General features: G+C 38.3%; 2 protein-coding genes across 2 annotated transcripts in view; one reads left to right on the top strand and one right to left on the bottom strand.

Annotated features, from left to right (window-relative positions):
- Positions 1-2,479: 2,479 nt before the first annotated feature.
- On the top strand, positions 2,480-15,549 carry aga (aspartylglucosaminidase). Its single transcript, XM_017693374.2, has 9 exons — positions 2,480-2,770; positions 4,806-4,959; positions 6,344-6,456; positions 7,770-7,882; positions 11,175-11,289; positions 13,051-13,126; positions 14,312-14,419; positions 15,054-15,187; positions 15,370-15,549. Exons 1-9 carry the CDS (start codon positions 2,665-2,667, stop codon positions 15,468-15,470), a joined length of 1,020 nt encoding a protein of 339 aa, XP_017548863.1. The 5' UTR covers positions 2,480-2,664; the 3' UTR covers positions 15,471-15,549.
- A 160-nt stretch (positions 15,550-15,709) lies between these two features.
- The window catches only part of neil3 (nei-like DNA glycosylase 3), an 18,014-nt gene continuing 9,444 nt past the window's right edge, over positions 15,710-24,279 (bottom strand). Inside the window, exons 3-10 of the mRNA XM_017693376.2 lie at positions 23,830-23,964; positions 22,120-22,333; positions 21,205-21,279; positions 19,636-19,802; positions 19,183-19,352; positions 17,736-18,066; positions 16,397-16,556; positions 15,710-16,292 (exon numbers count right to left, since the gene is read on the bottom strand). Of these exons, the coding sequence (XP_017548865.1) occupies positions 16,146-16,292; positions 16,397-16,556; positions 17,736-18,066; positions 19,183-19,352; positions 19,636-19,802; positions 21,205-21,279; positions 22,120-22,333; positions 23,830-23,964 (1,399 nt within the window). The 3' untranslated portion in view covers positions 15,710-16,145. The remainder of the gene's footprint in view (positions 16,293-16,396; positions 16,557-17,735; positions 18,067-19,182; positions 19,353-19,635; positions 19,803-21,204; positions 21,280-22,119; positions 22,334-23,829; positions 23,965-24,279) is intronic.

The raw sequence follows: 24,279 nt of genomic DNA, 5'->3' as shown, positions 1-24,279 counted from the left end.
AATATTGATCATTTAATGAACACAGAAAGGTCAGATTTAGGCAAGACAAAAGTTTTGTCGCCCACAGAAAGAAATGTGAAATTCAAAAAAAACAAATTACTTCAAATACAAAGATATGTTTCATAACATTGGTGAATGAAGTTGTGGTGCTATTAGAGCCATATTTAATAAAATGACTGCATCCATGCGGTTCGACAATGATTCATACAGTTCATTGATGAAGTCATCAGGATTAGCAAAGAATGCAGTCTTACATGCCTCCCTCAAGAGTTCATCAAGATTCTTTGGATTTGTCTTCCAAGCTTCCTCTTTCATCCTACCCCAAACATGCTCAATGACGTTCATGTCTGGTGACTGGGCTAGCCAGTCCTGGAGCACCTTGATCTTCTTCGCCTTGAGGAACTTTGATGTAGAGATGTATGTATAAGATGGAGTACCATCCTGCTGCAAAGTTTGACGCCTTTTATGATTGGGAATGTAAGAGATAGCTAATACCTCTTGATATTTTAGGCTATTGATATTGCCTTCCACCTTGCAAATGTTTCGCACAACCCCATACAATGTAACCCCAGACCATGATCTTTCCACTACCAAACTTAACTGTTTTCTGGGTGAATCTTGGATCCATACCCATTTGGGGGCAGTTGTGGGGGTTAGGGATCTGGCCCTGTGAGCAGAAGGGTGCTAGTTCGATCCCCAGGGCTGACAGTCCATGACTGAGGTGTCCTTGAGCAAGACACCTAACCCCCAACTACTCCCCGGGCGCCGTGGATAGGCAATATTGCAATATTTCTGCAGTGAAGCAAATTTACTTTCGTAAATTAAAACTCATTTGGGAGGGTTTCAGCTTTCATAGGAGTCATTTCTAAAACCAATGGATGAATTTAAAGTCAGGTTATAAGCTTTTGTTTCCACAACATGGATAAGCGACAGAACTTCTGTCAAGGACTGTATTGCCTTCCACCCGATGACCACTTAGATAGGCTCCAGTGCCCCCCCGCGACCCTGACGGGGAAGCGGCTTGGAAAATGGATGGATGGATGGATGGATGGATGGATGGATGGATGGAAACTAGAGACAAGTTACATAAATGTATATTATATTTCACTATTTATTCATTTGTTTGTTTGTTTTACTTGTTTGTTGTCAAAAAATGCTGCAATTTGAAAGATTTTCTTCCATTCTTTCTTTATTAAAAAGTAAGTATGTGTTAAGTCTTAGAAATTCTTAGAAATAAAGGTTCTGTGCAGGTATGTTTATTTGTTCTTCAAAATATAATGTAAATGCTCCCTCTAAGGTACAGCAGTGGTTTTAAGGTCAAACCTTAAACAAACTTTTCCAGGTAAAAAAAAGTACAAGTGCTTTCCTTTTCATAAATTAATGTATTAAAAAAGAACAATAACATAAAAAGCCTGGAGACGAGACGGGGTGTATGGATGGTGACGGCATCTTCACAAAAGCTTTTATTCAGAATTTTGATTAGAGAAGAATATAAACCAAAGCAGAAAAGTTTTTCAAAAGCAGTCAAGAGCGTTATACCAGCTAAAATATAAATTATATTATTATTACTATTATTATTGTTGTTGTTATTATTATTATTATTATTATTATCAACTTGTTCTAATTGGTCTAAAGTGATGAAATTGTATATAGTTATACTTTGGATGAACCTCTAACAGTATTTTATTATTCTAATTATCTATTATTTTGTTACAGAGCAGCAGAGACTAAAGGACTAAAATGAATATGCGAAATTAAGTAATACAAATATCTGGGAATATGGGCAAAAGGAAAATTAATATCTCAGATATGGACATTAATGCGTTAAACATGTCAAACATGCCAACATGCCAAAACTAAACAAAGGCATTTCAGTCGTGCAGTATAGTTCAGTAAATCTCTTCATTTAATCCATTTTTAAATTAAATGATGTCATGTCTACATTAGCTAATGTATGTGAACTAAGTATTTGTAATAATACATACAACTAAATACATTAAAGTAATGTCATTAATGTTGTCTTCATAAGATATTTCCCTATATATAGTATAATGAGTGACCCAAACAGCAATAATAATAATAATAATAATAATAATAATGATGTTTTTATTTGTATAGCACTTTTCAGCTCAAAGTGCAAAAGGAATATGTATTAATAAGAGCACGATAATTTAAAAGAATGAAAAAATAAACAAGTAGCACAAAATAAATAATAATACTAATAATAGAAGTGATGATACAAATAACAGCAATGAGAGTAAAAATAGATACATTTTAAAATTGAAAATTCAAATAGAAATAAGTGAACGCAAGGAACGACTGATTGAAGTGTTTTTAGTGAGAAATTGACTTAATTTAGCCTTAAAAAAATCTAAGATAAACGATAGTTGTTCTGAAGTTGACTGTGTGGTTTTTAAAGGGGCTGCTGCAGCGCCCTCTGCTGGCCGACCCCTCTCAGTTCCGCAGGCGGTCATATGACTGAATGCGGAAGGACGAACGACGGAGTGATGAGGGCAGACCCAGTAAATGAGTGAAGGAATAAATGACAGAATTAGCTCAGCACCGCCCTGTATGGGCGCTCTGAAAGGCGTGTAATGCCTGGACGTGGTCAGTGAAGTAGCAGACAGTCCTCAGAGGGAGAAGAGAAGGGCTTTAGTCGTCGTTATGATTCGGTGTGGTTTGTTTTTCCTCTGTTTGCTGCCGCCGGTGTGTTTAGCTTCTCTGCCGCTGGTGATCAACACCTGGCCGTTCCAGAGCGCCGCTGCCGCAGGTGAGACACGAATATACACTAAGGTCACCAGATTCCTGAATAAAACAGAGGACACTACAGTTTGGCGGTCAATATAATATTAAAATATACATGAAAAAAAATCTCTCAAATAAAAAAAAGTAGGGAAGTTCCAGTTTCCTCTATTTTGGCCATGTTAACTGCTGTACTGAAACAGACTCTGGTGAAGGCAGACTGTTAAAATGACTGACCAAGTAATTTTGTAAACAGTGTCATAAAATCACAGTAGCTACCATGGAGAGTGAAGCCGGTCAACTATCAAGCACCCAATAAAGAAAACGGTCAGACTGTAATGGTTCAATACAGCTGAATTATCTATACATACAAGACGGAGAAGACAGAACCAGATAGACACGCTAACAGACAGCTGTACACTCCTAAAAAAGAAGGTTCTTCAAGGTTCTTCAGTAAAGACAATGGTTCTATTTAGAAACATGAACACCCAGAGAACCCTTTCCACGGTTAAAGGGTTCTTTGCATCATGAAAAGGTTCTTTAGATTGAAGGAGACTGTGCTGTAGATGGTTCTGTATAGAACCTTTTTGAAAGGGGTTCTATATAGCACCGAAAGGGTTTTTCTACTGTTACAGTGCTAAGCTTGCAACAATAGAACAATCCTTTCAGTGCTATATGAACCCTTTGCAAAAAGGTTCTATTTAGAACCATCTATAGCACATTTATGCATATTTACCATAAATCTAAAGAAACCTTTCATGATGCAAAGAGCAGTTTGATCATGCAAAGGGTTCTCTGGGTGTTCATGGTTCTGTTTAGAACCATTTTCTTTACTAAGGAACCTTTGAAGAACCATCTTTTCTAAGAGTGTAGACACACTAAACCGATATTACAGAAACAGTACAGACGGATTGTCTAAACCCTCGTGAGATTTGCCACTCGTCTCTTTTTATTAATACATTTGCTCAGTAAGAAATGTCTCAAAGGTCACTCAGTCGGCTCAGGCAGGGATATACCAAGATTCAGTGGCTGTATGAGCCCATACTTCACATTCATATTAAATATTTTGGCAGTAAAAGAGACCCATGGCTACAGAAAAGAGAACTGGGGCTGTAGCCCAATAAACCCTAAACTCACGCAGCTGCAGCTGCCGTTGTGTAGACTGTAGATAGCAGAGATGCTGCTATCAGCATATGCTATATATCATATATAGATGGATGAAAAAGTGATTCAGCTTAAAACTATGATGAGCCATATGTAGATCACATGACGGCTAGATTTAAGTAGATTGTATACCTGTTCAAATCAGCCCACTTATCCCCTGGTAGTACAATTTAAGTCATGTCTTGAGAAGATGTTGAAAACGCTGGGACAGCGTGAAGTTGTGGATGCTTGCTAGCTTCTGCTCGAGTTTTACATAGCAGTGTTCTGTACAACTAGGTGAGTGAGTGGTAGAAGTGGTCAGTAGATATCAGCAGCAGCCCCCTCTGCTGACCAAAATAAGCACTATACAAGACGCCTACTGTTGCAGGACTTTCCGGTGTGTTTTTAATTCACAGTTAAAAACAGAGACATTTCCAGGAATAACTCCAGCCAAGGACAGGCCACAAAAAATGAGGACTTTCCTCATAAAACGAGGACATCTGGACACCATAACACACAGAGTGTGCAAAGTAGCCTAGGTAACACTTTATTTGACATAGGGACTTCAAAACACACGCAAAATACATTATTATTATTATACATGCATATGAATTCCCTTTATATAAGGTTTCAAATAAAGTGTTAACATATCCTTAACCGCCACTGCAGGGGAAATAGAATAACTACAGTAAAAGTCCCTTTACAAAAAAGAATTACAGAAGTACACTATATTTCCAAAAGTATTAGTATGGAGTAGGTGTTTCTAACAAAGTGGCCAGATAGTGGAAGCACAAGTTAGGTGTTTCTGAATTTGTCAGTGAGGAGAAATGCAAGGCAGGTGTTTCTGAAAACGTGGCCAGTGAGTGTTGAAGCATCTGTTTAACCCCATCCCACATCATGATGTGCATGTTTTTATTCAGCATGGGATGCTCTCCAGAAAGGTTTGTCACCGCTGGATGCAGCCGAGGCTGGATGTGCTCGCTGTGAGCAGGATCAGTGTGATGGCAGTGTGGGGTTTGGGGGGAGTCCAGATGAACGAGGGGAAACAACGCTGGATGCCATGATCATGAATGGGTAAAGAAGCAGATTAATTTGGTTCATTAACCCACACAGTGCACCAGCAAATCAGTAATGCAACAATATAAAAGGTTTCTGATTTTTTTTATTTGAGTCATCATTCTTATTTCTCAGAATATTCTTTTCCTTAAAATCTATAAAATGAAATGTTGATTACATTTAGTTCATACTGTGTGATAAATTTATAAGATGCATCTCTTCTGTTTCAGCTTTGAATTGCCAGCAGTGTCAGAATAAAAACAGGCCAATGTATTTCTAGCTAGTTACTAAGTATTTTTTTGTGTCTCAAAAAACACACATGCTTTTGACACATGCTAGTTGCCAATCTTTCAGGCCAGAGGTCTTTAAGTGTGGACCTTGAATCAGTTTATGGCCCTCGATTTTGTAATCTCTGGTTGCATCAAACTAAGGCCCTATCCCATTTCATCCCTCACCCCTACCGCTTTGCCCTTACCCTCCAGTTTGTATGTTCACGTCTAGGGGTATGGTGTTCCGATTTGTGCAGTGATAGAGGGGTAGGGTGAAGTGTTGGGGCTACATGGTCCTCAAAAAAACAAAAAACAAAAAAAAAAACCTGCATGTACATTTCAGCATTAATGGTGCCTTCACAGATGTGCAAGTTACCCAAGCCATGGGCACTAACACACCCCCATACCATCAGAGATGCTGGCTTTTGAACTTTGCACTGATAACAATCCGGACAGTCCTTTTCCTCTTTGGCCCGGAGGACATGACGTCCATGATTTTTGCACGTTGAGAAACGTTTTCTTAGACTGTTGCACTATTTGCTCATGCAGTTGTTCACAAAGTGGTGAACCTCGCCCCATCCTTGCTTGTGAACGACTGAGCCTTTCAGGGATGCACTCTTTGTAACAGGTGTTTTTTGAGCATTCCTCAACTTTCCCAGTCTTTTGTTGCCCCTGTCCCAACTTCTTTGGAACGTGTTGCAGGCATCAAATTCAAAATGAGTGAATATTTGCCAAAAACAATAACGTTTATCCATTTGAACATTAAATATCTTGTCTTTGTAGTGTATTCGATTGAAAATAGGCTGAAAAGGATTTGCAAATCATCGTATTCTGGTTTTATTTATGTTTTACACAACATCCCAACTTCATTGCAATTGGGTGTGTGTGTGTGTACGTGTATGTATATATATATATATATATATATATATATATATATATATATATAAATATATATAAATATATATATCTGCCACAAGGCAAAGACACTTTGATGAAGTTTAGTTGTCATCTGCTGAAACTGTAAAAAAACTGCTGCAGCATCAGAACGTGACGGTGCATGGGGTCAGTGTGATCACAAGTAAAAATGGGTCACATCAGTTAGAGGCTCGTGCTCTGTTTCCTTTGTTGTATAGGGACACGATGGAGGTGGGGGCAGTAGGAAATCTGCGCAGAGTGAAAAACGCTGTGGGCGTGGCTCGCGCAGTGATGAACTACTCTGACCACACCTTCTTAGTGGGCGAGTCAGGTAAGGTCAGCTTCTTCTTCCCAACTCCAGAGCATATGAGACAGCATACCTTCCAGCTTTATGAACCAGAGTTTAGCTACTTAAGGCTGGGTCCAATAATTTTATCACCATGTATGAATATGCATATGTGTGTGTGGGGGTCTTTATACACCTCTAGCCTATGCTTGACATTGGGTATGGTGACCTTAGGCTCATTTGTGTCATTGTGGATGAGTTTAAAGTATTTACTCATTAGAACTGCTGTATAATCTCTATATAAAGGTATCTGTTACAGTACTGGTGAGAAATTCCATATCGGCCTATCCATAACAGAATTTCTGTCTGTATCAGCTTCTTCTAAATTTCAAATTTTTTCCTGTTGACTACACCAGCCGTCAAAGATCTGTTTGTGATGGTCCATTCAGTGCTCATTTATAGAGTAACGCAGTACTGTTTACTGCCCATGGGGAACTGACGGACTCATTTCTGTTCTGCCCACTGAGCTGTGTAACCTCCTCTGAACTCACTTTAGTGTCTATCAGTCTGAAAGATGGGAGGTGGAATTATATAAAACTACCATCCGCAATTTGAACAGTTCACTTCACAGCTTGACCCAAAGTGCTCCTAAGTACTGAGCTTTCACAGCTTAGCTTGAAGAGAGAGCAGATGCAGACAGAGTTTTGTCTATTGATCCAAGACCTGTAATAAACAGCAAGTGCGAATTACGGAGCCTAGTGTACTCTTGTATACTCACCTACATAGAGAGTGAAGAAGTAACGAATTCCAAATATAAAATAAGGATTGAATGAAACACTGGCTGTGTTTACATGCTTTGCCAATCCGATTGAATACATTATGACAGATTGTATCAGACTGATTATAGATTATAGATACCTTATATAGATCTAGATACCCATTATAGATAAAGGTGTTTATATGCACTGTCCTGATCAATCTGCTAAAATCTCTGTTTACATGCCCACAACAAGTAATCCAATCCAAACTTATGTCCATGCGTAGGGTATATCTTCGTGTAGACGTTACTAGTTGGAGTGAGTCGAGCAGCAGTGAGCAGTGCTTGTGTGTTTAATTACTTTAAAATTATGTCAGACTCAGGAAAACATGCTTCACATGTACTTATTAAAGAGGGGTGAGGGAAGACATCATGTACTTAGATGCATAAGCTGGACACCCATCACGCTGCCATTTCTGCTCCTGCCAGAATGTTATAAAAAATTGCATATTTTATCATATTTACGTGCCTAAAGAACAGATGGCATAGAATGAATTACTGCTTTATTAAACTGATCTATCTTTTGTGTATCTTCATGCAGCTACTGTGTTTGCTGAAGGCATGGGCTTCAAATCTGAAGACTTGACCACCAACAGGTCAAGGGATATTTTCTCCCAGTGGCTGAATCAGAAGTGCCAGCCCAACTTCAGAAAGGTCAGTTTCATTCAAACCATTTAATTTGGTCAAAGGCCATTTCAGAGTTCTTACAGCATCTCTTCTTTTACATTTATTGAGTGAGAAAGTGGCATTTTTTTTCTTGTGAAAGTAGATATATTGCACTAGGTGTTGTGGGTTTATGGACAAACGTTTTCCTATTCCAGCGTATAGAACAGCGTTCATATGGTCATGAAAATTCTGTAAAAGTCATAGAATACAAAAATTCTTTGAAAATGATAAATGCTGGAAAAGTAATGGAATTTCCTGGATTTTTCCTCCATGAGGTTTGTCATCTCATCAAATTTGAAGCACTGAAGTGTCTAGATCACGAAAAGCACAAAGACCTGAAACTAATGTATTGGCTTTACTAACGTGTTGTAATAAATATGAATCTTGGCTAAGGTGTTAAAAAAGGTGTTTAATATTTAAATATTATATGAATAAGTAGTTAGATAATGCAAGTCTTTTTCGTCTTGGAACAGCTATCAGTATGTTAAATTAGTACTGGACAGTTAAGGATAGAATTCAGTATCATGATATTTTCAAACCTCACAGTGTTTTTATATATTAAAGTGATATTAAAGTTTAATGTTAATAACTTTAATAACCTCATGCTTCCTGAGTTTCCTAATATTTATGGGCTTTAGGCAAATTAGTTAAATGTAAACCATCAAAGTCTGAATATAAAGAGTAAAGTGCAAAAAACTAAATGGTCCTCATCTATCAACTTTATTTCTAAAAATATCACCAAAATGGAAAATAGTATGCCAGTGTCACATATGCCAGTGTAGATGATATGTTGCCCAGCACTATGCTAAATATTTGTAATGGATATTTAATTTTATGTCATGGAAATTTCACTGTTTTAAAAGCATAGAAACCCTGATAGAAGTGTTTAGTGAAGTTATTTATGGACTAATATCTCTTACGCTAGTGCATAGGAGCATTCATTAAAGTAGTTTATGGGCTGATATGGGATGATATGAGGTTTATGGATTAATATATCCTATTCTAGTGTATAGGAGTGTTAGTTGAAGTTGTTTATGGACTAATATCTTCTATTTTAATTCTAGAAAAAACATAATAATAATAATAATAATAATAATAATAATAATAATAATAATAAATTACATTTATATATCACCTTTCACAAACCCAAGGTCGCTTCACATAGCATGGGCAGGATAAAAAAAAAAAAACCTATACAGAGGAGGAGGAAGAAAAATGTGCATTAAACAGAAAAGTCTTTAAGTCAGATTTAAAAGAGGAAAGAGAAGAGCAGTCCCAGAGGGATTGAGGAAGAGAATTCCAGAGTTTGGGGGCCATGGCACTGAACGACCTCCCTCCCAAAGTGGAAAGTCTGGTGCGTGGAACAGCAAGTAAGTTATTGCAAGAAGATGTGAGCGAGCGAGAGGGAGTGTAAGAGGTCAGCAGTTCTCTGAGGTAGGGGGGAGCAAGGTTATGCAAGGCTTTGAAAGTGAGAAGTAAGATTTTAAACTTTATACGGGACAGGACCGGCAGCCAGTGTAGCTGGGAGAGAACGGGGGTGATATGAGCTGAACGCTTAGTGTGGGTGAGCACTCTAGCCGCAGAGTTCTGAATGTACTGTAGCTTTTGGATAGACTTTACAGGGAGACCAACAAAGAGGGAGTTACAGTAGTCAATACGGGACATAATGAAGGCATGAACCAGAGTTTTGGCATCTTTATCTGTCAGGAACAGTCAGAGATGAGCAATGTTACGTAAGTGAAAGAATGCAGTCTAAGTGAGGAACTTGATATGCAGATCAAAAATTAAGTGATGAGTCGAGCAAAACACCAAGATTTCTAACAACAGGTGCAGGCTTAATGAGCAGGCCATCAATACTAACTGAAAAATTGGATGATTTTGATAGTAAATGTTTAGGGCCAACCAGTAAGACTTCAGTTTTATCAGTGTTTAGCATGAGAAAGTTATTATGTATCCAAAGCTTTAAATCAGAAATACAATCAATTAGTGTACTGGGAGGGGAATCTAAGGGTGTGTGTGTACTGAGATATAACTGAATATCATCAGCATAACAGTGGAAGTTTAGGTCATGGCTACGAATAATCTGCCCAAGGGGTGAAATGTAAATTAAGAAAAGTAGGGGTCCAAGAACTGAGCCCTGTGGGACACCACATCTAACAGGATAGGAGGAGGACTTATGTGGGCCTAGTGTAATAAACTGGTGTCTGTCTGTAAGATATGACCTGAACCACTGTAAGGCTGTGTCAGTGATGCCAATAGAGAAAAGACGAGAAATGAGAACATCATGATTAACATTATCAAATGCTGCACTTAAGTCGAGGAGAAGGAGAATATTGAGAGATCTTAGTGTAGGTCTGAAAGGGTCAAAGTTTTTGATGAACCCCCCCCCCCCCATTTATAACAGAGCCTATTAGACGTATGTGTAGAGAACTATTAGACGTATGTGTCAGCCTCATTAAAAGTCTTTGTGTGGACTTTGGTGAGAAGTTCTGGAAGGATATCAATTTAATCTCAGCCATAAGAAACAAGCACAATGAACCAATGCTACAATGAATAATTCATCACCAGCTTCAGGAAGAATACAATAGTTGATCCCAACATGCTGTTAGAGTTGGCACTATCAACGCTGCGCGGAGATGGAAGAGGGATTTGATGAATGTGTTTTTTATTTATTTTTTTGTTGTTCACACCCAGGAAGATTAAACCGTCTGGGTAGTTGGCCAAGTTAATCAAATCACAGTCTCTTCTTGGCTTTTGGAAACCTGAAGTGGATAGGCAAACAAGAAAACAGTGCAAGACAACTGTTGGTGTTGAGCACTAATTTTAGGTTTAAGAGATGAAAATACTCACTTTTATCATGCACTCTTTAAAAAGATGGTGTTTCAAGGGTTCTTTAGCAAAGAAAATGGTTCTACATGGATGCAAGAACACTCAAAGAACAGAAAGCTCATTGCATTATGAAAGGGTTCTTCATATTGATGGAAAATGTGCATAAAAACTTTTTTAACAAGGGGTGCTATATAGGACCTAAAAGAGTTTTTCTGTTGTTACAAGCTTGACACCAAAACAATAAAAAAAGCCTTTTGGGGACTATATAAAACCATCTAGAACACATTCTTTATCGGTCTGAAGAACAATTTCATGATGCAAATAACCCTTTAATCATGCAAGACTTCTTTGAGTATTCATGGTTCCATATAGAACCATTTTCTTTTTTATGTGTTATTTTAAATTGTGTGATTAAATCAGGATTTCAGATTTGATTCTCTTCTTTTTTCAGAATGTTTTTCCAAACGCAACCATGTCATGTGGGCCATATAAACCTCAAGCTAAGCTGCAGTCGGGCCCAGGTCGAAAACTTGGACTAATTGACCTCCGCTCACATGATACCATTGGTAATGTTCTCTGGACATGATTAGATTTATTGCTGATGTAAGAGCGGGTTATATAAGACACACAAACATATGCTGACTTGCTAGTTTATTAGGCCCACTTAGTCATTGGCCAGTTTATGGGAAACGTCTTCTATACAGGGGCACTTTGGACACCCAGTGGAAAGACCACTACAGGACCACAGCTTTTTTTTTTTTTTGCATTGTTTGGGTAGTGGACAGTTCTCAGCACAGCAGTATCACTGTGAGGTTGTGAGCAGTCCAGAGTGACAAGAGTGGCTGTGTGGTTAAAAACTAGAGCATGGCTAACACACACTCAGCTAAGCTGCAAGGGAGGGGTTCCTAAAGAGGTGTAATGGATAATTAGCAACATAATGGTGCAGAGGTTGTTTAATGGCACCGATTTATCTCTAAAAACCTTAACCGCACATTTTCATTTGTTTTTAATTATTCAATGATGTATTATTCTGATTTTTATATGTTAATTATTATGGTCTGTATAGGATATGGTTGGGCGATAAAACGATAATTATCACAATCTAACCTTTCCTCGATAGAGCGATAAGAAAGGTTCAATAAATGTTCGATATAATGCACAGTTCTCACACTTTCACATTCTAGCAAAAGCCCTGGTGGCGTTTTCTACTGCAAGGAAAGCGATGCTACTCTGCTGTTGCCTGGAGAGGGCGCACTTCCAAGTTTTTCAACATGATTAGAGAGGGAGGGGGCGATGAGTAAAAAAATATATTTAGCAACGTCTGAAATATGGAGTTATACATTCCCTGTTTGAGTGGAGCAGCTGGTGATCTGTTCTCCTGTGAACAAGTGCGAGTGACGAGATAAGTGGCGTAACTGTACAGCCCTGATTTATACTAAAGTAAACTGAGGAAGCTGTGAGGTATTGGAGAGTGGGAGAGCGCTATCTTTCCAGGTAAGCTGTTTTTAGCAGCTGGATAACTTGAAGCAGCTCTGTCACTCGCACAACACAGCAAATTGATGATACTGAAGATGAAACACGACACAAAAGCATCGCTTTCAGTTTAAACATACCTAAAAGGAGGACTCTGACTGATGTGAGAGAGTCACACTGCAGTTAACACCTTTACACAACAAGCGTCAGATATATTGCGGTTCACCCCTTAAACTCTGATAGAATAGAGAAATCCAGACGTCGCTAGCTGCTCTGATATGGACGCAGTAGGACTGATGGCAGTAAGGCGGTGTGATCCATCACTGACCTACTGAGCCAGCTAAGGTTTGCTGTTTGTACTAAGTTGCTGTTGTTGAGAAAGTAAACAGTTCAGCACTGTTGTTGGTCACTTGTTTAGCATTTGTAACGGGACAGCCGAGCACTCGTCATAGCTAAAATAATCTTTTCTTTCTTAAATTATGACTATTACAAAATTCCAGCTGGTAAAAACAGCTCACCAGAAACTTCCTCCCACTCTCCCCTGACAGATTTGTGAAATGTTTCACTGTTTGGTGAGTGTCGTGTTCTGACCATAAAGGATAGTTTAAAACAGCAATTAAACACTCAGGAGCAAAAATCAGCCTTCAAACTTTAAAGACATAATGATTTGACATTATCACGATATGTATCGCTATCAAACGATATGAATTTTGTTTGTTTGTTGTGATAACATTTTTAGCAATATCACCCAGCTCTAGTATACAAGTAGTACAGGAGCAGGTATAAACATTCCAAAGCTTTGAAGTTCTAGTGTTTGTGTAAATGAAACTGATGATATTTCTTGTCCTTTTTAGGAATGATTGTGATTGGGCAGAATGGTCAGGTGGCTGCTGCAACCTCAACCAATGGAGCGACCCATAAAGTGCCTGGGTCAGTAAAACCAGCCTAAAAGAACAAAACCCACAGGACACTTTAGACAGTTAACTAGAGATGCACGATGATACATCTCGGTATCAGCATTTATTTCTGGATTTGTAATTCATAAATTAGTGTTATATTTCTCTGTAATGCTGATCCAGATGGATCTTGTCCAATTTCTGCATTGTATCATTGTATTATCTCTACAAATAACTACACTATTAAAAAATATAGCTTTCCAGTATTCTGTAGTGAAGAAAAGGGTTGTATATTGGAAAGGTTCTCTGGACTGATGGATACGGTGCATGAATGTACCATAGATGGTTTTATGTAGAACCTTTTGGAAAAGGATTCTGTATAGAACCTAAAAGAGTTCTTCTGTCATTACAAGCTTGACACTGTAACAATAGAAGAACCCTTTTGTGTGCGGTATAGAACCATTTTCATAAAAGCTGTATATAGAGCCATCTATAGCATGTTCTCCATTAGTGAAGGGAACCCTTTAATCATGGGGTTCTTAAGTCTACACATAACTCTGATAGGCCTGTGCCAGTGATGGTCGATGTAGTCACAGTGGTAACAGCACCCATTGACGGCTCTTAAAAACTGCTTTCGTGCTAATCACAATATTCCTACACATAAACACAACGTTTAAGCATTGTATGATGTGATATCATACATTAATACCATATTTGTTGTACCAGTACAAATGAGAGAGTTCCGTAAACGCGGTTGTTGAGCTACACTAGTTGAACATGCTCTGTGCAGCAGATTTCAAGCCTGTAGAAAGCTGCCTCTTTGGTACTGTTTCAGGATCCTCAGACCACATGTCTGCTTTCGTTTATCAGGCACTAAATGGCCTTAGGAAGAGTGTTGAGCCCTTTGCCTTCCTCTAAGTGGCCACAAACTCTCATACAGTGAAGTTAGTGTGACATTCACAGCTACATTCAGTACAGTGTAGGTCTGTGACCAATATACTACCACAGCTTTTACTAAACTGTTAGGGACCATCAGAGATGTAAAAATATCCCTCATCCCCCTTACTGGCACAAGTCTACACACTGATCAAGAAGACTATAAAGTAAAGGTGATGGATGACATGATTATCTCAGTAGTGAAAGCTTTTTATTGCTCTAACTGACTTAATTTATTTGCAGTCAAAGCTGCTGTAAGAGGAGTGTGTGCTTCTTTCTGCAGGCGAGTGGGGGATTCTCCAGTGGCCGGTGCGGGGGCATATGCAGATAGCTCAGCAGGTGGTGCTGCTGCAACTGGCCAAGGAGACATCATGATGCGTTTCCTCCCCAGGTAACCACTGCATTAAAGTCATAATTTAGTGAAAAAATCTAATTTACTTAATTTTGTCCCCCTTATGCCAAATGGAAACAGATGTAACGTGTCTGAAGTTGGAGCTGTGAGGTTAAAATAGCTAACAAGTAATACAAACTAATACCCCACCAATTAGTTTCATGCAAACTGCATGCCTAAAACACCACACACATGCTTCAAATCATGTCAGCACTTTTTTCAAACAGTAAAAATGAACAAATGTCAGGGTTCAAGATGGCTACATCTACTGTGTTTAGCTATGCTAATGTAATTTAGTCCATGTTTATAGGTAATAGTCTATTAAAGATTAGGAGTACTGAATAGCTCCACACAGTGTGAGGCAAATGTGTAGCTAACTATAGGTATAAAGCCCTTCAGCATTGGAACTGTGTTCTCTGGAGTGATGGATCTTTGATCCAGAACTGACCATCCAACATCAGCAGCTGACCTCACTAATGCTCAAATCCTCACAGCAATGTTCCAACATACTGTATAATGTAAAACCTTCCCAGAGGAATAAAAGCTATTACTGCAGTAAAGGGGGACAAACTCACTATTAATACCCTTCATTTCAGAAGAAAACTTTTTCTAAACCTGCTGTTATTATTTATAGTTTTTTAGCTGTGGAGCTGATGAGAGGTGGGGATGACCCCTCTACTGCCTGTAAGAAAGCCATTTCCAGGATTAAGAAGTACCACCCAGACTTCTTTGGGGCACTGATCTGTGCCAACACAACCGGGGGATATGGTGAGTTAGAACATGTTTGTATTGTTTAAATGGATAGTGCTATTATTTTATTTTATTGACTTTATATTAATTTACTTCATCCTTTGCCATATTGAAATTGAAATTGTTTAGATTATTATAGCAGTTTCCTTGCTTTTCACATTACAGCACTGAAAGTAATCCAAAATATTTATTTATTGAAGGTGCTGCTTGCAACAGAAGTCCTGGGTTCACAGAGTTCCATTTTATGGTGTCCAACTCACAGACCAACAAACCTGTCCAGGAGAAGGTGTACTGCATTTAGTCCTAATCACTTCAAACATCTGCACTAAAGAAAATGTGACCATACGTGTTGAAATAAACTAATATTTTTCCAAACTCAACTGGATATTGTCTGTGTTTGACAATCAATAGGAACAAGACAAAGCCTGTAGTACAGGGCTGCACAAAGTTTGCCCAGAAAGAGTTGTTCCACCACAAAGTGACTTCCAACAGAAGCTATAATACCAACAGGTCAAATTAGATGTTTTATGATAAATAAAATAAAGTTTTGCATGGTCCACATTTTATTTTAAACTGTACATTAAACATGGAGAAGTGAGCTCTCTGTAGAAGATGCATCTTATTTTCACTTAGAAAATCAACAAAACATTCAGTTTGACCAGGGACACTCCATCTTTTGCAAATGGCTACATTTATACACCATATATAGCTTATAATATAATTGTGAATATTTAAAGTGAATGTTTTTTAACAAGACATAATGTAATAATAATACATATACATATAAAATACAAACAACCCTAACTAAATTCTATTTGGCCATTACTAAAGAAGTGCATCAGAATTACTAACAACTCTGTTAACATATTTAAAAGACATTTAAAAATGACGACAACAACAAATGTTTAGGATGTGCATGATTTAGATGGGTTTGAGTGGTTTAGGGTCCAGGCAGACCATTGGGCTCAGGGCTGTTTTAAACCCACTGAAAGAAGTCACACTGCTGATCCTGTTTGAGTGGACACACGTAAAAGTTTCGGCCGTTGTTGGGTCCCAGTTTCAGAACAGTCCTCATCAAGGTGCGTTTGGCATGGTGACACAGAGGGAAGTGCAGATCTGCCCACTGATACAAAACACAATTACAGAATTACAGTAAAACAACAAGACCTGATGTCATCAATCCCTCATGAAGTTAAATGTAACAAAATGAAGTTATTTAGTCATTACCTCAAAGAAGTCACACTGGGATCCTCTGGGTAATGAGCAGGTGTAGAACTGCCTGCCTTTGTTCGCTCCCACTTTATTGACCACTCTCAGGACGGTGGGCCGGCGATGGGTGGTGCAGCAGGGGGTTGTGGGTGAAGATGCCGGTTGGTTCTGTGTGCCACTGCAGGATCAGAAAGAAGAACACAATGAATGTACAAAGAAGAAATCAATTCTCGCTTTCCTCTTGGACTTTTCCTAGACCGTTGTCAGATCGTCATCTCCCATAAATGGTAGCGTCACAGGGTGATTTCCCAGTTAGCCAGATAACTTAAGCCAAAGGTCGAAGAGCTCAGAGACCTTCCAATTGGTAACTGAGGAATCTTGCATTGTGAAACATCCCAATGATTTCCCAAAAAAAAAAAAAAAAATTCACATCTTTTAACCTGAAGACAGAGGAGCTGAGATTATGGCACCTCTCTCCAACTAGATGAGCGATAAAAAAACAATATCACAATAATACAAGAGGTTTATCATACACAATATGTCATGATGTACATCTTTTCTGACATCTGATTAGTAGGAAGTGGTGCCAAAAATTTAGCAGCACTAATTATGCTTCTCTGGGAAGTTGGGCAGTGTTTCAGGTACTGACAATATACACAATATGCTCTGGAAAACACTGACATAACCTACCACAATAATAATTGTCATACTGCTCTGCAACAACCTGTTTCAACACCACATAGAAGTTGCTTAAATTAAGAAAAATAATTTTTTTGTGTTTCTAGTCAGAAGCTTGCAAACCTGGTTGGGTAAAATCACACTTTTGCAGTCCATCAAGACCATCTTGTTAAATGGTTAGAGCTTAATGTGTTAGAGTAGCCTACTACTATTAATCTGCTGAGCTTTATTAAATGTTTAAGTTTTAACTAAAAACTTAACTGTCAGTCAGTCTTGCCTTTGTTCAAATTTTGTGAGAAGGCATCCTCCTGTGTGTAAGGATGCAGCATGGCTTCATCACTTTAACAAGCAAAAGTTATATAAAATAAAATAAAAATCTTCACATTGCTACAGAATGTTCTGAAGCCTTAATTAAAAACTGAAAAAGACATTTAAAAAGAACAGATTTTTTTTTGTGCATCATAACACAGCGAACAATGCATTTTCTGACAAATAAAACAAATTTGATGACCATCCCTGTCCTTGAATTCCACCAATTCTTCATACTATTGGCAGTTGGCTCAAGCCTAACAACTCATGATTTCAGAAGGATCAAGCAGAGAAAACATGGTAATTTCAGAGTCTGACTTGAACTCTTTGTGAAAACTGACCACCAAACGTAAGTGTTAACCATTTTTACCCTGAGGAATGCTGGCTGTGTCCTCCAGGAACGTGTCCTCCTTCTGTTTTTCTTCTCTTGCTGGGCTGGCTGGGAGATCCAGGAGAGGATTGTGTAGGCAGTGTCACAATCTCAGTGCTGCGTCTGCTGTTCTGGAGCTCAAGTGTTCCTGCCAGAGGACTCTTCAGAGCTGCAGCAGGTTTTTGGTTGAGGTCAGTCAGGATCAGAGTGGTGTTTCCGAAAACGGCCCTGCGGTTCAGTTTCAGGTCTTGCTGGGGGCTGGAGAAGCTGTTGCAGGGGTAGCGAATCAGAGAGCTGGGCAACTGTGGCTGCTGTGCTGCATCTCTAGAAACTAAATGAGAGGGAGGGGAAGTAGAATGTCCATCAAATTTGTGGTTCTGTTAAAGCAGAGGTGTCCAGTTTGTGTCCAGCACAGTTTGGTCATTTTCCTGCTCAATGCTCAAACATGTCTGTTAACACTAATCCTGGTAATTAATACTACAAAGATTGTTCAACAAAGTCTATTCCAGATTATATATATTATTGGGACTTTTTTCTGTAATGTTCTATAATGTTTATATAATCCACAGTCATTCTGACAGATGGTAATACACTATAGAAAGTGTAGGGGGGCAATATAGCTCCTATTGTCTCATTGAAGGGGGGAAAAAAAGTTCTGTGATCCATACATCAATAAAGTTCAAAGAAAAAAAATCATCTCCAAAATGGTAACGATACAGCAAAAAGTTTTAAAGTATGGTAAAAAGATTGCATTCCAAGCAATTTTGGAGCATTTCTATTGGTCCATTCATTATAAAATTATATATTTATAATTTATATAATATAAAATTTCCCACAAAGTAAAAGTCAGCTGCTTCGTTCAAATGAAGTAGAAAACTAAAATAAAAAAAATGGAGATACTTTTTTTTTTTTTTTTTTTAAACAGTGACGAGATAGGACCTCATTCACCAATTCTTAAGAAGAATTTTCTTAAAGTCTGCATTTGCAGTTTTCACAAAGATTGACATTCAGTATTTTCTTATTTTAGATTTGTTCTTAGTTATGAACAGAATCTAAACACTCAAGAGCACAAAGCTGTGAACAATTACGTGGATCAAGAAGACTTTTTCTTAGGACCTTACGCAAGAACACATTAAAGAAGAAATGTCGGAAGACACGGGTGAATGAGGCCCATTCAACTGCATAGTTATTGCGACAGCCGTTAAGAGTTTGTATATGTGTGGTTGATATTAGTTGGTGATGATCTGTTTGTATGACCAATAATTTAGAGCAATATTTTTATTACATACATTTTCAAACAAACTACATATTAGAATGATTGCTAAAAATTACAGAAGAAGCAAAAAACTATCCTGAAATTTACAGCCTGTAAAAGAACAAAAAACAATCACTTGCATTATATCGGCAGTCGTTTAAATGATTACAATATTTGATAATATCAACTCACTCTCAGGCCGAGGGCTCAGACAAGCCTCACAGGATTTGCTGACTGGTCTGTTAATCAGAGTGCAAAGGTCACATGACCACTCTTCCTCCTCCCTCATAGCGACGTGATCACTGCTGCTCTTGTCTTCCTGACTCGTCCATTCTAGCAAAGTGTTCAGACCGGGCAGCTTACTGTTCCAGTGTAAAAGAGGTGAGAGAAGAGTGTAAACGCTGATGTAGTGCATTTATTTCGGAATGTACAAGAAGTTTGTGTGTGACAATAAAAAAAAATAATAATAAAGATATACAGTAGGGATCATGTTTTTTTGGTCCAATATTACTGGAGCTCTGTAGGATTAACTCACAAAAATAAAAAAAACTGATTCTGACCTCAGAGTAACAAATCATATTGAATCTCATCGCATCAATTGTTTCATTATTTAAACATGTTCAAAAATGTAAGAATGCATCTGACCTGACATTGAGCTCAGCTGGATCTTCAGTCTGACAGCGTTGGCAGAAGTACGTCATCCTGTTGTTGTCTCCTAGACGACATAAGGTGATCTTTCCACTGCATTGACCGCAGGTGGAGCGTCTGTACACTTTACAGCGCTGATTCAGTGAAGAGCCTCTCTTACGACACTGACCATGTCAGAGACACAGAGAAAAAAAAACCTCACATGCCAATCAAAATAATCGAATTTAAAAATGAAAATGAATAGCTAGAAATGCAATCAAGCAAGTATTGTTAACTACTGTTAAAAGCACATACTGAAACTTCTTAAACACCTGACAGGTTTGAGTGATGACATCACAACAAGGAGATTAAATGGGTGGGGTTTACTCCCAAGCTAGCACTGTCACTAATATTGGCACATATATTTATGCATGATGCTGCTTTCCTCTAAATCACCAACTCTGGTCCTTGAGCAGCTCATGTCCTGCCCTACATGCCTTTCATCTCAGGAAGGGCATATTAATGAGCTGATTAGTGACACTAGGCGTGGGGTGACACTAATAAACTTGCCTAATAATAAAACTTGCCCATTTCTTATTTTTCCCCCTATGCCCTTGTTTTCTAGTGTCACCTTGCACTTCAGAACGGGCAAGTGGTAGTGGTTGAAATCTTCATCTATGCAATTGGACAACCCTCAAATATAAAAGAACATTACTTCATTAACAGGTTGCTAATCGTGTTCTGTAGGTGACCCTGCCAGTCTGCACTGATTGCAGAGAAGGGTAAAGTTCAGCAACCTCACTACTGGCTTTGGTTACATTTAGAGCATCATATGCCTTTAAAGAGGGGAGATACAACAGTTATTTATTATCATCTACTTCTAATTCTTCGGTGATATGAAGCTGAAGCCAGCTTCTCTTTCAAATTTTCCGGTTCCATCTTATATGCTGCAGCATTTCTGAGGTGCCAGAGACTTCAGGATACTATTAGTGATTTTCTTTGCTTGTTATGGAAAAAAGTAAGATAGTACGATAATACCTTAAAATGACATTAAACCAAGATAAATCAATTGTTATTGTAATTTTTTAATAGTGAAAAAGTGTTTTTTTTTCTTTTTTCCTCATAACACTATTTGGAGTGTTCCTCTAAAAAAAACTCTGTTTGGAGGTGCCATGTAGTCATGGCCCTACATCTTAACAAGAAATCTGGACACTTCACCCCTAGGCATGAACACACAAAACGGAGGATTAAAGGCTAAGTGGTAGGGGCAAAGGGTGAAATGGGATTTAAAGGAAGGATTTAAAAATGTACAAAATTACCCGTCCACGCCTTGTCTGGTCTTTAAAGTTTAGTTGTGTACTGCAAGTATTATTTGTTAACATTGGAGCTCCAGTGCAAAACTACAGAAGCAAACTTCAGACAACAAACATGTCGTGGCTGATTGACTGCATTTGGGATAAGTGGCAATACCGTACAAATATGATTTCTCACCAAACTGTTCCTTTAATGAGTTACTTAATAGGCATTTTGAAGCAGAGAAAATGCTAAACTTCCATTCTCTTTAGTGCTCCAGTATTGCCCCGGTACCTGATAAAAGAGCACGGTGAAGTCTCGGGTCATTTTCACCAAATGCTTGACCTGTTCATTCGTCAGCTGGTTCACCTGCAAAAGAAACGAGAATTTACACACTCACATGGATAATAAATCAAAACATCTAATTTGGTTTCCACTTTTAACCCAAATGTAGTTGATCAGCTGTGGTGTGTCTGAAACTTGCTTCTTTAGTTTTAGCAGTGAAGCTACAAGGCTTCTTCTTCTTCTTCTTTCGGCTGCTCCCTTTAGGGGTCGCCACAGCGGATCATCTGCCTCCATCTTGCCCTATCCACTGCCTCCTCTACTTTCACACCAACCATCTCCATGTCCACCTTCACTACATCCATAAACCTTCTCTGAGGTCTACCTCTTCTCCTTCTACCCAGTGAAGCTACAAGGCTAATGTAGCTAAAAAGCAATGGCTTATACCTCACTAATTAGCATGGTGCTAACTGCACACCTAATTACCACACTGTTGCCTTTAACCGTGTGGAGTTGTTCAGTATTTCTATTTAAAAAAAAAAACAAAACAAAAAAAACCAACAACAACAACAAAAAAAAAGCAGTAGGCTATCTGTCAAAAAACCACATGAGGGTGGTTTGAGGTGAGCGTAATGATTTAAGCATGCACTAACACCACACTTAGTGATACTATGTATAAGCTACCATTGGCTACATTATCCTCATAGCTACTGTGCAAAACCGGAAGTAATATTTAGACAATACGTGTTCTGGCTGATCAATTACATTTGGAGTAGAGGGGTATACTTGTGTAAATTTGTTTGAGTTTGATTTTGACTTCTGGACTACAGGTGTAGTCCAAACAACATCTGTTATTTAAGGCTGTGCTCATGTGCATTAACATATACTATAGCCAGGAGTGACTGTGCTCCTCGCAGTGACGGTCACCTTGACAGCAGGGTTGAGGCCGCTGTTGAAGAGCGCTTCGTTTTTGATGATGTTCCCGACGCCTGGCAGGACAGCCTGATCCAGCAGGACGTCACACAGCATCCGACCACTCTCCATACACATGGCCTCCACCGCACGGGACACACTGAAGGCGGGAGAACAAACGTCCAAACTCGCCTTGACTCGAACCTTCTCTTCACAGTCCTCAGACAGCCTGTGCGACAGATGCACACAAAACCTTATTTTTTGTTAACATGCACAACTTTAAATACATTATCAAAGGAACTGTCTGTTGTCCAATGGATTAGTCATCCAGTCATGCATATGAATAACAGTGTCAACAGTGAAACAAAACATATTTTTGTCACAATGTGGAGATGTCCTATTGTTGAGCAGAATATACCACACTTTGCAGGTTAAATGACTTTTGTCCACATTCTAGGCTTCGTTTTTCTTTTGATTTGAGGCTAAATTAGTTCAATCTTAATCTAACTGACTAAGCTTCATCAGATCAGTGGTTATCATCATATTTTTCTAATTAGAATGGCCTCATCCTCTTCTCCCATCCATAAATGGTTTTTAATCATGCTATGGTAATGATATTTATATGTACAGCTAGGGCTGAAAGATGTATAATTTTAATATCAAAACCTCAATTTAAGTGAGTGCAATTTTCAAATTGCAAGAGCCGCAATTTTTAAATTATAGCATGCATTATAAAAAACACTTAGTCTGAAGTTTTAAGCGAGGTAATTAGTGTGACAGCACAGAGCTTGAGAACTAACACATACTAACAAACCACCACCACATCAGTGTCACTGCAGTAAGCATGTAACTGTAGAACTACAAAGTGCTCCTATATGGTCAATGGAGCTGATAAATTGGGATTGTGTGTGTAGATACAAATAATGGACTTGCTTCCAGATTTAACTACACACTTAAAATTATGGTTCTTAAAATGAGGGCAGTAAAGAAAATGGTTCTATATAGGACTAAGAACATTAAAAAAAACTTTGCATGATTAAAGGGTTCTTTGCATGGTATAATGGTTCTTCATGTTGAAGAATGTGCTGCAGATGGTTCTACACAGAACCTTTTTGAAAAGGTTTCTATGTAGCACCAAAAAGAAGCCAGACATTGTAAAAATAGAACTTTTTGTTGGCCGTTTCAAAAAGCCATCCACAACTGACCACAAAACATTCTCCATCACTCTTTCATGATGCAAAAAAATAATTTAAACATGCAAAGGGTTTTCCAGATTAATTTCCTTTACTAAACAACCCTTAAAGAACGATCATACTTAAGTGTGTATATAAATGATGGCATGTTCACTATTAAATAAATAACAGGTCACTGGTGCCCTTTTTTGTGTATTGTATAATGACCATTAACTACAATTAATAAAGTCATTTTAAAACATTTAGAAACCCTTTATAAAGCTAGTCTTACCCTGAAGTGCCAAGTACCTAAATCCCAAATAAGAAAACATTGGTGAATGTCAGAATCATTGCAAAAACTGCGTAAGATAGTTTTAAGAATAATACTTTTCTTAAGAACAATTTGTGAATTTATTTTATCTTACCTGTGTTTGTTGGTTTTGAGCTTCTAACTACTCCGTTCTGCCATAAAATTGTTGGCTAGTAGCCTAAATACCAAACAAATAGTCAGATCCTGTTTACTTCACATTGCAGCAAAATGAAGAATTCTTACCGGATTTCCACAGTGGAGTCAAAGAAGCAGATTGTGTCCTTGGTCAGGTGGATGAGAAAGGTGGGTGAATGTCCTCTTCCATCCCGCATTTCAGCTGGGTTTATTCGCATCGACCCGTTCATGCCAAAGTGCAGCCTGTCCCAGAGAAACACAGCAATTAAGAAATGAAATATTATTTTGTACTATTCTACACATTTACAGGAAAAACTGCAGTTATTTCCTACCTAATACTTGCCCTAAATAGGTATCAGGATGAAAAATGCTGGAGCACTCCTTTAATTTTTTACCACTTTCTGCACTGTAACAGTGTCAGGCCTTATGCTAAAGTAGGCCTGTAATTAAGCTCTCTTTTTAACCAGAGGGCTTACATTAGTATGCCAATTTATGAAACAATTCCCAGTAAAAGATCTCTCTGTCCCTGATTCATATTATCTCTCCATAATTACAGCT

This window comes from Pygocentrus nattereri, chromosome 8 (genome assembly GCF_015220715.1).
Source record: "Pygocentrus nattereri isolate fPygNat1 chromosome 8, fPygNat1.pri, whole genome shotgun sequence".
Taxonomy (NCBI): Eukaryota; Metazoa; Chordata; class Actinopteri; order Characiformes; family Serrasalmidae; genus Pygocentrus; species Pygocentrus nattereri.
Note: the sequence above shows the minus strand (reverse complement) of the source record. Positions and strands in the feature narration are given on the sequence as shown.

Bases quoted from the DNA above. Each gene is read 5' to 3' on its own strand.
- aga (XM_017693374.2), top strand. From the start codon at position 2,665: ATGATTCGGTGTGGTTTGTTTTTCCTCTGTTTGCTGCCGCCGGTGTGT. The intron at 7,883-11,174 runs GTCAGTTTCATT...TTCTTTTTTCAG, and splicing joins GCCAGCCCAACTTCAGAAAG to AATGTTTTTCCAAACGCAAC. The intron at 15,188-15,369 runs GTGAGTTAGAAC...TATTTATTGAAG, and splicing joins CAACACAACCGGGGGATATG to GTGCTGCTTGCAACAGAAGT.